The sequence below is a fragment of the Cydia strobilella genome, chromosome 16, assembly GCF_947568885.1.
Source record: "Cydia strobilella chromosome 16, ilCydStro3.1, whole genome shotgun sequence".
Taxonomy (NCBI): Eukaryota; Metazoa; Arthropoda; class Insecta; order Lepidoptera; family Tortricidae; genus Cydia; species Cydia strobilella.
Window position 1 is genome coordinate 6,774,312 of NC_086056.1, and position 13,692 is coordinate 6,788,003.

General features: G+C 36.4%; 2 protein-coding genes across 2 annotated transcripts; both read left to right on the forward strand.

Moving 5' to 3' along the window:
• The first annotated feature begins 2,491 nt into the window (after positions 1-2,491).
• On the forward strand, positions 2,492-7,905 carry LOC134748379 (zinc carboxypeptidase-like). The gene is made up of 7 exons (XM_063683160.1): positions 2,492-2,829; positions 4,021-4,196; positions 5,169-5,395; positions 5,571-5,658; positions 5,917-6,119; positions 7,369-7,453; positions 7,712-7,905. The coding sequence occupies exons 1-7, from the start codon at positions 2,543-2,545 to the stop codon at positions 7,903-7,905; spliced, it is 1,260 nt and encodes a 419-aa protein (XP_063539230.1). The 5' UTR covers positions 2,492-2,542.
• A 2,274-nt stretch (positions 7,906-10,179) lies between these two features.
• Positions 10,180-12,835, forward strand: LOC134748520 (zinc carboxypeptidase-like). The gene is made up of 6 exons (XM_063683312.1): positions 10,180-10,494; positions 10,683-11,073; positions 11,160-11,244; positions 11,548-11,750; positions 12,288-12,372; positions 12,576-12,835. The coding sequence occupies exons 1-6, from the start codon at positions 10,211-10,213 to the stop codon at positions 12,833-12,835; spliced, it is 1,308 nt and encodes a 435-aa protein (XP_063539382.1). The 5' UTR covers positions 10,180-10,210.
• Positions 12,836-13,692: the final 857 nt, after the last annotated feature.

Consider the following 13,692-nt stretch of genomic DNA (forward strand, 5'->3'; position numbering starts at 1 on the left):
TTATCTTCGTTAATTTCCATACATTGCTGGACTGATTGCAGTATTGTCCAGATTTCTATTGATAAAGACTTCCTGTCAAATATTAACTGGTTTGCACACAGAATGATAATATGAAGCAAAAAGATCAATACATAGAATATAAATTACACAAGTCACGCTTCCTGCTACTGAAACTTTGACAGCCAAGTTCGACAGCTGTTAATTTCCGAGTATAGCTCACCTGTCAAAACGTCAACAGTTAAAAATGAACAGTAAAGAGCTCGCTTAGCCACCGATGCAGGGCTAATTACTGCACAGTAGACGGATAGCAGTAAGGTCACCTAGGGAGCGCTGCCTAGTCTGCGTAGTACCTTTTCAATGTTAGCATTCGTCACAATATATGCTTTTTTTTATACTACGTCGGTGGCAAACAAGCATAGGGCCCCGTAGCCTATGTACGCCTGTGACTCCTGAGGACATGCGCGTTGCCGACCCTAACGCTCCGCACTCTCATTGAGCTCTCTGGCAACCTTACTCACCGGCAGGAACACAACATTATGAGTCTAGTGCTATTTGGCTGCGGTTTTCTGTAAAGTGGAGGTATATACTTCCCCAGTTGGGCTCTGCTCTAGATCTGGAATCCGCTGGGCTGTGCCCTACCACATAAAGCGAGATGACATTCACAGTGCCCAACTTCTCTTTTGGACGTAGTTTAAGGACAGATCCGGGTCCAAGTGCTTTTAGTACTGTTTACTTTTCAGCAACATAATTAAACGGTTTGTCAGGTTTATAAAATTTTACATCTGAAAATTGTTAAACATTGAGTTTTTTTTTTACACTTTAGGGCTCGTTTACTTAACAACATGTCTGTTACGAATTTGAAGGCCGGTAGTCCCAATCGTTAACCCTTTGCACACTAAAAAAATGCGAGACTAAAGGATGACTCACGTAAGACCGGGCCGGGTCCGGGACCCGGAAAGGAGCTTCCGGCGCTTACTTTTCTATGACAGATGACCGGTGATCACGTGATGCGTTCCATAGAAAACGAAGCGTCGGAAGCTCCGGCCCGGACCCGGTGGAAGTGAGTCGTCCTATATTCTATTACAGACGATTTTGAAACGAATTTTATCTGCAAAGATTTTGGCAACAAATTGTATTGTCCTTATTTTACTAGTAGTAAATTGAGGTTAATGTGCCAGTGCTCGATACATCTATATTAGTTGATATTGGTTGATATCTTCAATCGTAATGCATATAACTAAATAGAAATAGACGCGACAAAATGTGTCAGACATTGAGCCCTAAGGCGGGATTCCACCAGTGTGCGGCACTGCGCGGCACAAGTATTTTTGTACTGAATACGCTTGTGCCGCACAGTGCCGCACACTGGTGGGATTCCGTTTACATTCACCTTACTGTTTTTAAACGGCTATGCCCGAGCGATCAATCTTCCGAATTCGCGCTCTTCTGCTCACAACAAATTGTCATTGTGGCTACGCGCGACGGCCATCTTTATTATAATTGCGAATGCTCATTAGCGGATTTATTATGCGACGGAAATAGCCTTCCAGTTTCCGATTATACTTGTAGTGGGAGTTGGAATGAGAAATAATGGCCTGTGCATTTGCCAGGAGAGATTTACGGTCAGATTAATATTAGGAGCGGTATTCTGATTCTACGATGTGTTCATCTTGACACAAATCGCAGTGCTTCTCGCACATACCCATAAGTGTGAGCGAGATGCCAAACAACACAACTCTCGATGCATTCCATCGTATCATATTAATATCAAAACCTTAACAGATTTTAAAATCAGAATACCGCTTTCGGTCCTATATCCTATATCCCCATCAAAAAGGATATTTCTTAGTAGTTTATCTCTCGAGGATAAAATGCAGTTTTTATTATTATAATTTGACACCATTAAAGAACATTTAAAAATATAAACAAGATGAAAAACAAATGATATCAAAATTTCTAATAAGAGCCGAAAAATACGAACTGCATTACCTAGCAATACTTTCCTTGGCCCTCAAATTATAAATTTTCATTCAATCTCTATAGATAAAAACAATGACTTCAGACTACGTACACAGAATAAAAGTTTTGAATGATTCACGGTTAGTTTCACTACTTATATCTCTACTTATATCGACTATCCCGGTCGATATAAGTCTAGTACGTACAAAGTAGATCTAGTGAGATAATTTTTATTCACTGATCCAACTTCAGACCGATATAATCTTTTTTTAAAGGTAGATATATTCCGACATTTAGGGAAATTGGAGTAATACATACACATTGACACTCTTATCGCAGCTTTCCTGATAATTCCCTAACAAGAACGCTCAATCTATTTAGATTAGTGATAACAAATCGATTAGATACTATACAATGCCCAAACATCAAAAGCAGGCCATTTAATGCAATTTCACACTTGTGTCTATTAACAGTGTTACTACAACGCTGTACAAAAGTTAGTTTAACAAAATCGGATTAACGTTAGTAGTATTAAAATCTAGTTCATTTAACATTGTTAATAAGTTCAGTGGCACTTTAAACAATGTTGTTGAAAATAGTTTTATTAAGTTTAATTTGTAGTTTGACTAGTGCTGACCAGTTTCGGTACGATGGCTACGCGTTGTACAAGATAATTCCTCAGAATGAGCATCAGGTTCAGTTTCTTAAGGATTTGGAATACAATGACAAGGAATTGGATTTCTGGAGGCCTCCTACTAGAGTGGGAGAATATGTGAGTGTTGTGGCCCCTCTTGAGAAGAAGGCTGATTTAAAAAAATGTTTGACACAAATAAATATCCATAATGAGGTTATGCTGGACAGTATCCAAGAGTAAGTTAAGCAAATATTGCGGTTTTCTCCTTTGTAGGTTTGTAGCACTGCTTGTTCTATTTGCTTTTATTTGTTACTCGACTACAGCATCTCCATTATTATAACAGTTTTACATCTATGTTGTTAGGTAAATTTGTATGGCAAAAGTATGGAAGTGTGGCAACTGGAAAGTTGGTATTTACTAGTGTACTTCCGATTTGTTTCCTAACTCATCATAATCAGAGATGTTCAGCGCGGCAATGCTACCAGACTTCTAGGCACCGTACCATCCGGCGCCGAGTTAGCTCTCATTTTAATCTGTATATAGGGTAGATATTTTTAGTTAATTTAATTTAGTATTATTACTGTTTTTATATTTTTTCCCCTCACTAGCTCGGAAAGCCGTCTTTTATCCTTTAAAACAAGCGGGGAAAAACGCATTTTATCCACTAGTGGGGAAAGTAATTTGACCTTGGATGGAGCGTGTTTAAGTAGCTTGACAGATAACAAAACGTAAAACGCTCATAATAATGGTTCGTTCGATATTAATTATCATTAAATAAATGGTTTGAGAATCTAATAAAAATACCAAATTTAGCTTTATTTAATAATTTTAAGTCATAAACCTTAAAATTCCATAAGAAACGTTAGATTTTTTATAATGATGTTAAATATAATTCTGAACGCACAAGTTGAGTCGATGCAATTTCAAAACGCATCGTTGACATTTCATACGTCAGAACAGAAATGTCAACATTGTCAACAAAATTTTTACTGTTCTCCTCACCGACTCACGTAAAAATCAGAATTTCAAGTGTTTTTTGTTATAATATCGTAAAAAAATTAGTGATTCCAGTGATGAAGATGATTTAACGCCTGTGGATGTTGCACTTTCCTCGCTATAGTGAGGGGAAAAGTTTTGTGTTACACACGGGTGCAAATGTATTTTACTTCTCGTGTGTTGAAACACTCGTACGCTCAGGATTCTATTTTAGAACCACTCGCTTCGCTCGTGGTTCAACTATAGAATCCTTTCGCTTGCTTGTGTTTCAATTCCACACTCGCGGGTAAAATACAACTTTGCACCCTTGTATAACAAATAACTATTGTTTGAAAATAAAGCTGTTGATCAAAGATGTTAATTTTTATAAACTAGATTTATATTTCGACTCTTACATTTTTTTTTAAATCTAAGTACATTTCCTTTTTCAGAGCGATTGACGCTCAAGTGCATAGCAGAAAAAAACGCAGTCCTCGTGTAATACGTGAGCCTGTCATGTACTTCGAAGGCTACCACACTCTTGAGAATATAAATAACTGGTTCCAACACCTTGCAGAGCAGCACAGTAACATCGTTACTTTGGTCACTGCTGGAACTTCACATGAAGGTAAGGATTACATCAATTGATTGGCCAGTAGAGTAACTGATTATACAGATATAGATATCAAAATGTCCCTGCTAAATATATCCGAAAGTAAAGGATGACTCACGTTAGAATGGACCGGGTCCGGGGCGAGGCATCCGACACTTCGTTTTCTATAAAAAGCATCATGTGATCACCGGTCACCTGTCGTAGAAAACGAAGTGCCGGTTGCCTCGTGTCGGACCGGAGACGTTCTAATGTGTCATTCTTAAAGGATACTAAACTTGAGCCTACTCTCTGATTGTCTTACATCGCCCAAAACCGATCCCGTCATAATTTTCGAGAGTATCAAAACTGTGGAAAGTACCATTAGTATTCTTAACTCTCGGGTATAAGACAAAATTGAACACTAAAAATGTGTGTATGGCCCAGGTAATACGATTTGATCTAGATAAAATTACTTTAAATTTTAATCAAACCATAATCATAATATGATATTATTATCGAGATCATCGTAAATATATGCTGAAAGACATACTGCTAGACTAAGGTCTCCCCAGGAATCACTACAGGACAAGCACTGCATTAATTAAACGGTTCCCTGCGATCTAGATAACAACGTTGGCCCACTTTGTTAGACTAGTTGGTAAATATTCCTACCTACTAGCTACTAGTATAGTATGCGGTCTACCTACTGAGCTCGTTCACTTACCTGTACTAACAATGGCATTCTGTTAAACAAAAGCCATTATTTATTTTGTGCCTGAGCGCGTGGCCTTTGTGCCTGAGGGTCACACACAATAGCCACGCGCTCAGGCAAAAAGGCCACGCGCTCAGGCACAAAAGAAATAATGGCTTTTGTTTAACAGAATGCAATTGTCAGTACAGGTAAGTGAACGAGCTCAGTAGATAGACCGCATACTATACCTATATTTGCAATTTCAGAAGCGATTTAATGAAATTCAACAAACTAATTACCTGTTGTTTACATTCCAGGAAGAAACATCACCGGCATCAAAATAGCCCGAAACTCTAACCGACCCGCGTTCTTCCTTGAAGCCGGTCAGATCGGAGCCGATTGGCTGTCTCCCACCGTAGTCTGCTACATTGTGGACCAGCTAGTTCGTGGTGATGACCCTGCTGCTTTGGCTGCTTCACAGGACTACGAGTGGCATATATTCCCTAGTGTCAACCCTGATGGTTTTGAATTCTCTGATAACAGTGTAAGAAAATATCAGCTATAGTCGCGACTTGTCAAATCTGCTAAAAAGGAAATTCGTTATTAAACGAGCCAATTTTAATTTTAACGTAAATTTATGAAATTAAATTATATAAGTATAATAACTAATCTGTACTTATAAAAGTTATAAATAAATAACTGATATTTATATCGCGCAGGTCAGATTATGGACTAAAAACCGCAGACCGCAAAGAGGCAACGAGATTGGAGTTGATCTTACAAGGAACTGGAACTCTCAATGGGGAGGTAGGTAATTTATTTTAATATCAAAATGTTTATTTATTTGCTGTGTTGCAGTTTCCATAATCAAAACATATCGGCTATCGAACTAGCCTACGAATCTAATACAGCACATAGGTACTAATTAAATCAGGTATTTTTTAAGTGCTTGAGATAAAGAAGCATTCCTTACGAGGAAAATTTTTAGAAATACAAATAGGCTGTCATAATTAAAATGACCAAAAATACCATAACTAATTAGATGGTTATATTAACCTGTTTCAGTTCGCGGTGGCAGCTTCAGCCCAGCCGAAGCCAGCTTCATCGGTATTGGCCCGTTTTCCGAACCAGAGACCCGTGCTCTCTCCAGATACATAGAATCTATTGGTCACAATTTAGCCGCAGTTTTGTCCTTCAGGGGATTTGGACAAAGACTGCTCATACCTTACGCACACACCACAGAGCCATTGGAAAACTACAATGATATGGTTAGCAAAATGAAATGAAGTTCTTCATCATTTCGTTTTTACAATATACTGCAGTCCAATACGTTGATGGTGTAATGTAGAGAAAACATTGTTTATTAAAATTCTTTGCTTAAAGGTACCGTTTGGATACACCAGCATTACTGCTGCAGTATTGCAGAGTGACAATACTGTTGACTGCACTGCTGCTGCAAATGTCAATAACATTGGTTTGGACATCGGCGGCAGTATTGTCGCTCTGCAATACTGCGGCAGTAATGCAGCCGACTGCATTATCGCAGGAAACGTCGAAAAGATCATTATATCGAAAAAGTTTAATTCAGTTTCAATTTATTCAATTCATTCAAATACTGCAGCCGTATAATGCTGGTGTAGTCTGAATCCAAACGGTACCTCAAGATCGCACTATATTCGAGTGTTTCGCGACGATGCATCGTCCATCCACAATCGCGATGACTTCCGAGGCGGCGTGTTCTAGACGTTATGGAGTCAGGCGTGTAAGCTAAATTATGTTCATTTAAATCCAACTGCAGCCGTTAGAAGCCCGTGTCGTTTTTAGGGTTCCGTACCTCAAAAGAAAAAAACGGAACCCTTATAGGATCACTCGTGCGTCTGTCTGTCCGTCTGTCACAGCCTATTTTCTCCGAAACTACTGGACCAATTAAGTTGAAATTTGCTATACATATGTAAGTTTGTGACCCAAAGACGGACATGTAACGTAAACAAATTAATTTTAAACATGGGGGCCACTTTTGGGGGGTAAATGAGAAAATAAAAAAATTCAAACTATATCGTGTTACATATCAAATGAAAGAGCTCATTGTGAGAATCTCAAATATATTTTTTTTATAATTTTGGGATAAACAATTTAGAAGTTATTCAAGAAAATAAGCAAAAAATGACCACTCCCCCCTTTATCTCCGAAACTACTGGTTCTAAAATCTTGAATAAAATACACAAAATAGATTACAGGAAAACCTATTAGAAATTTCAGTCAAGCGTGAGTCGAACTTAATTACTTGGTTTTTGATCCGACCCCCACGGACATTTTTTAAAGACATTTCACTTACGTTTCACATAAAAAATACATTGTTTAAATTGTATAATGTACGGAACCCTTGGAACGCGAGTCCAACTCGCACTTGGCCGATTTTTCTTTAGGATATGACATCTATGTATGTATTTTAAATACCTAGTTTAATAGTTACATCTTTTTTTAACTATTAGTTACATTTAATATTTATGGTTCCAGATTACTATCGGGCGCCGAGCAATGGGTTCATTAGCTGTGAAACATGGTACTCAATATTTAGTTGGTAACTCTGCTACGGTCCATGGTAAGACATTGTTATAATGTAAGGTATATAAAATTCGTTTATTTCATGAATTTGAACACCAGTTATGAAATTGTTCATCACCTTCAAGATTTAAGAACACAAGAATAATAATGTATGTAATAATAGTATAATCACAGAAATCGGTAGGTTAATTAGTGATTTACCAAGACTTTATATCTTTAAGAGATACCTAACCATTTATGTCTGGTTAACTGATGCCAAGCTTCAATGAAGTTCATTGTATTTGTTTCGTTCTAGACGGAGCAACGGGCGTGCTCGTCGACTGGGCTAAATACAGGTTCAGACCTCCAGTAGCAGCTACCTTCTTGCTGAGGGACAACACCGGGTGGGGCCATATATTGCCCGTCGCGCAGGTGCTGCCTTCCTGTGAGGAAACCTACGATGCAGTCATAGCCATCATTAGAGAGGCCAAATTTATTAACGTGCTATAAGCTAAAATAAGAAATAATAATAAATTATTGTTAACTGATTGTTTGAGTTTCAACTCGTTTTTAAAATCTTGAATAATTATTATTATTTAAAAACCTATTATTTTAGTGGAGATTTTTACATCGTTTGCAAAGTTATCAATATTATGTCATTGCCATAGAATAATTATTTATACTCACACACTTAGACGCAAAAAATTGAACCTGTTAGTTATATGTAAAACTATATTGCAGTTAACATTAATATTACTTTATATTTAAAGTGCAGTTCAATTGAAATTGTGAATAATGTAAACAAACCAATTTACTTTGTAATCTCGCACATCTTAAGGACAACCATGATCTTATCAACCAATTATATTATACCAATTTATTGTAAAAATAAACGTGTGTTAATAATATTTTAGTGTAAACAACTAGTAATAATTTTAAGATTTATGTCAAGAAAAAATCTATCATACCTATATGGCAGCTGAGCCCATGGTGGCCATTCTCCTCCACCATTACTCCGCAAATAACAGTGTGCCTAGTTGAGGGGATGGCAGGCACGCACCCGACTCAGGCTTGGAGGCGACCTTGACACGCGTCAGATCAGTTAATTTTATATATTTATTTATTTAATTAATCTATCTAACCGTCCGTCCGTCCGTCCGTCCATCCATCTATCCAGCAATTCCTCCAACCTGCCAACCAACCATCCATCCATTCATCCATCCAATCATCCATCCATTCATCCATCCAGTCATCCATCCATCTATCCATCCATTCATTCATCCATCCATTCATTCATTCATTATTTATTTCTTTATTATTTGCCATTTCTATTGAACTCTATTGCCTCACTTGCAATTTTGTTATATGTAGGTAATATATAATAGGCCGATGATTTTCATGAATGGTATCAATCGATCAGGTTTATTTTTAGGATCAAATGTCTATATGGGATCCATTGCATTAAAGCAATACAAAAGTCAGAAATGATAGTGAAAGTCGTACTTCACTCGCGAAACGCTCCTAACAAAACGATAAGTGAACGTGACGTCAAGGTCACTAAGAGCCCATTTTGAATGTATGGACAAAACAAGAAAATTGCGTTTTTGTCGGTGAAATATTGCGTTTATATGCGTAAGGAATCGAATGGGACCCTTATTTTTTTCCTTTTTGGAAGTTAGAATATTACTTAAATTTTGAAACTCCTGTATTTTTATATTATTTTAATATCTACATTATTGTGATAAATTACTCATTTGCTATCTATGTTACTAGATTTTGTTATAAAATATTAATATTAAGGGGCTACCCAAGGTTTTCATCGATTTTTGACAAGTTTGGAATCGTATCTCCTACTTTTGCACTACATATAGAATTATAAGACAGACGGATATAGGTTCTTTCTTTTTTTTTATACTACGTCGGTGGCAAACAAGCATAAGGCCCGCCTGATGTTAAGCAGTCTCCGTAGCCTATGTACGCCTGCAACTCCAGTGGAGATACATGCGCGTTGCCGACCCTAACACTCCTCTCCCTCGTTGAGCTCTGGCAACCTTACTCACCGGCAGGAACACAACACTATGAGTAGGGTCTAGTGTTATTTGGCTGCGGTTTAAACTTTTTTAATTTTTTAATTCTTTAAACTTTTATAATTTTTTAAACGTCTAAAAAAACACTTTTTTCGTATCTCGATTGCTGTGAAAGATCTTACATATATGTATGAAATCTACATATTTGGGTTCGTATTTGACGTCTCTAAAAATTTGTCTTTGTCTCTAACTAAAGGTTTTAATTTTAAACCAATTAACACAAAAGTTATGGCCCGAAAACCAGTTTTTTGGCCTATCATTGTTCAACTTTGATGCCAAATATCTCGAAAACAATTAACTTTGAAGTAAATATGGGATACTATATTGCTTCAAGTCGTTGCTGTTAATATGATAAGCTACAAAAACAATTCAGCTCGAAGGTCATTGGGGCATGGGATCCCCTTAAGTATCTGTATTAACAATAAAATAACAAATTATAGCAGTAAAACCATAACCATAAAGATAAGCCTTACTTATTTGATAATAGTTTTATAGCATTATGTTTAATAGATATTATTAGATATTAATATTATTTTAGTACATAGGCATATTGCAAACGGGTAAGGGGTAACGGGTAACCTTTGTTTCAAATAATAAATCTATTTAAATTTTATTACCTACGAATAAATGATTAGATGTGCCGGTTTTTACATGAATTTTATTGAAAACTTTATTGTTGACACGAATAGTCAATAGGTATTTGATTTTGACTTTTGTTTTCCAGAACAATGTTGAAACTACTGGCCACCTTGCTTTTACTAAGTAGCCATGCAAAGAGTGAAAAGTTTAATTTCACCAATTACGCCTTATATCGGGTAACCCCGAGTACCATCGAAGAACTCGAAATACTGAATTCAATGCTTTCTAACCCCCAGTTAGATTTTTTCGAAGATCCAGTGAGTGTGAATGAAATGGTCAGTGTGGTTACATCACCTGGGTACAGAAAAACGTTTGACGATATATTAAAAGCAAATAGTATAGATGCTGAAGTTACTATTGAAAATATACAAACGTAAGTAAAATACTGACGATTCTTAATTCAACATGGCTAAACAACATTTATTTACATACAAGATATATACAGTGGTACTAACAACAAATACAACAACAACGTTATACATGTTTAACTGACTCTTAAGAAAAGAAATTTGCAAATTTCTTAAATGTATTTGTTGTTAAGCTAAAAACATCTGTCAACAGGGTAATTGACAACGAGAAACACGGTAAATATATTCAACGCAATGTGCAATCTATGACATGGGATGCGTACTTTCCTTTAGACGACATATACGCTTGGCTTGATGACATTGCTGCTGCCAACAGTGATATTGTTACATTAATCAACGGAGGAGAGTCATATGAAGGAAGAGAAATTAAAGGAGTTAAAATTTCTCACGGTAGTGGCAGAAAGAGCATATTTATTGAAGGAGGCATACATGCTAGAGAATGGATATCTTACGCAACAGTCAACTACATTATTACTCAGCTTTTGTACAGTGAGGACCCTGAAGCTCAAGCTGCTGCCAGGGATTTTGATTGGTACATATTTCCCTGCACTAACCCTGATGGATATATTTGGACTTGGACAGACGTAAGCTTTTGATTAAAGTTTAAATAAGTTTTTCAATTGATTATTTTGTCACAGCGAGGATTGGAATAAATTGTTGTTTGTTTTAGTTCAGACTGTGGCGTAAAAACAGGCGTCCCGTTGGAACTGAATTTGGTATTGATTTAAATAGAAATTGGGATAGCAATTGGATGCGTAAGTATAACATCCTGTTCAATTTGTAAAATAAATATAAATTAATATCTGTTCAGCACATCTGTAAAGTAAAAAAAAAATTGGTGAATATATGGAGAATAAAATTTTGTATCTGATAAAATTGTATTCGCAAAAAAGATACTTGATAAAAGCATGTGTGAATGATACAGTCAAATAATAAATTTTATGTCAGTTTTCTTTACGATGTGTATGTTTTTACTTTACACTTCGTTTATTTATGGAAAATGTTAACAAGGGACAAGTAAATAATTTTAGTAAATAATTTGCGTAATTTTTTTGCAGTTAAAAGTTCTAGCACCGATCCTAGCAGCAACAACTATGCCGGCACTGGACCGTTTTCTGAGCCTGAAGCAAGTACTTTGGCCGCCTATATAGAAAGCGTTGCAGATAATATGGAAATGTATATCAGTTTTCATTCTTCGGGACAAATGATTATGGTCCCTTACGGAAATACTACTCAACCGTTGGACAATTATGAAGATTCGGTATATTTTAATTTATAACTTTATTTGTAAGCGAATACTTGCATCGTATGTATAAATGCGACAGTATACTTTTCGTCGTACATACTGACTGTAGTTATCTATCACTGTTTATATTTCGACGTGATTCTGCAAACTAGATGGAACGCAAACTAAACCATCATTTGAATTTTTACTTAATATTAAGCCAGAAGGGTTCTTTTTAGGGTTCCGTACCCAAAGGGTAAAAACAGGACCCTATTACTACGACTTCTATGTCCGTCTGTCTGTCAGTCTGTCCGTTTGTCTGTCTATCTGTCTGTGAATCTGTCTGTCTGTCTGTCACCAGGCTGTATCTCATTAACCGTGATAGCTAGACTGTTGAAATTTTCACAGATGATGTATTTCTGTTGCCGCTATAACAAAAAATACTAAAAACAGAATAAAATTTATATTTAAGTGGGGCTCACATACGAAAAAACGTGATTATTTTATAGTTTTTTGACTCTTGACTATTTTGTTAGAGTTACTTTTTGGTTTAAAAAATGTAATTCTGTACAGGTGAAAATTGCCCGAAGAGCAATAGGGTCATTGACAGTACGTTACGGAACTCCATATGTAGCTGGAAATGTGGCTGAAGTAATTTGTAAGTAATTTTATTACTGTATCATAGTTTCTTATGTAACACGCTGTGCCTAGTTATATACAAACATCTTGTTGGTAAATACTAACCTTTCATTTACGCATTTAAAAAAGTTATGTATGTAATTTCAAACATGGCCAAAGAGAGAAAGTACGGTCACCAATGAAAGTGTGTATCTAATATATTCTTAACTTGTTTTCTCTTAGATGAAGCAACGGGAACTAGTGTGGATTGGGTAAAAGAAAAACTAAGAATTCCTCTTACATACATCTACGAATTACGAGATCGAGGTGAATACGGCTATCTCCTACCCGCCGAGCAAATTTTACCCAACAACGAAGAAATCTGGGATTCAGTACTAGCCTTAATAAGGGAAGGACGCGCTTTGGGCTACTTTAATTCAGCTTCTTCCATTCAAAGTTCATTGGCAGTTATGTTAGGAGTTTTGTTATTCGTTGTTAATTAACAGCGACATACATAAATTCTACCGATTATCTATTCAATATACTCAACATCGGACAAAAAATAAGACAACGAAAATAATTTTGACCCAACTGTCAAACTAATTTGGCTCATACCTGCCCACATAACCAACAAATTATAATAAAAATCCTTGACCCTTTATTTCTAAGTTTTGTTGTTGCGATGTTGAAATTATTCTAGTGAAAATAAAGACCACTTGTTGAAAGAAAATCTCTTTCAAACACCGCAAAATTGAATTTAGCCGGCAACTGAACATTTCCCAAGGCTGAACAGTTTGTACAATATTAGCTCAAACAGTCAATTGCATGAGCTCGCCGGGTTTTACTCACTTGGCTGCATTTCGTAGGTAAGACATGTGAAAAGTTTACTGTGGTGTAGTGGGATTGCAAAGGGAAAGCAAAGCTACATAGGGGTTTTCGTACTGGTAACACAAATAGGTAAATGCCAATTATATATTATATGTGTAGCAAAACTTACCAGACTGACTACATAGTACACATATAACATTTTCTATATACCAGTGGCAAACAAACGCGCAGCCTAATATGGGCGCGTGTAACTCTTTACCACCCTACAAATTTACAAGGATTTCTCACCATCAGGAACACAACACTACATAGTTACAGAGTAAATAGCAAGTAATTATAGACTTGAGTGATGACAGGTGGACTAAAATGTTAACGGAATGGTGGCCGCTTTCGAATGAAAAATGAAAATGAAAAATAATTTATTTGGTTTACAATGTGCATTTAAATGGCAATAGGGTTGGAACCTTCTTTTAAGTATAAAATATACTTGTGGCAGAAGGCCCCGCTCTTCCATAATTTGAAGGGGTACAAC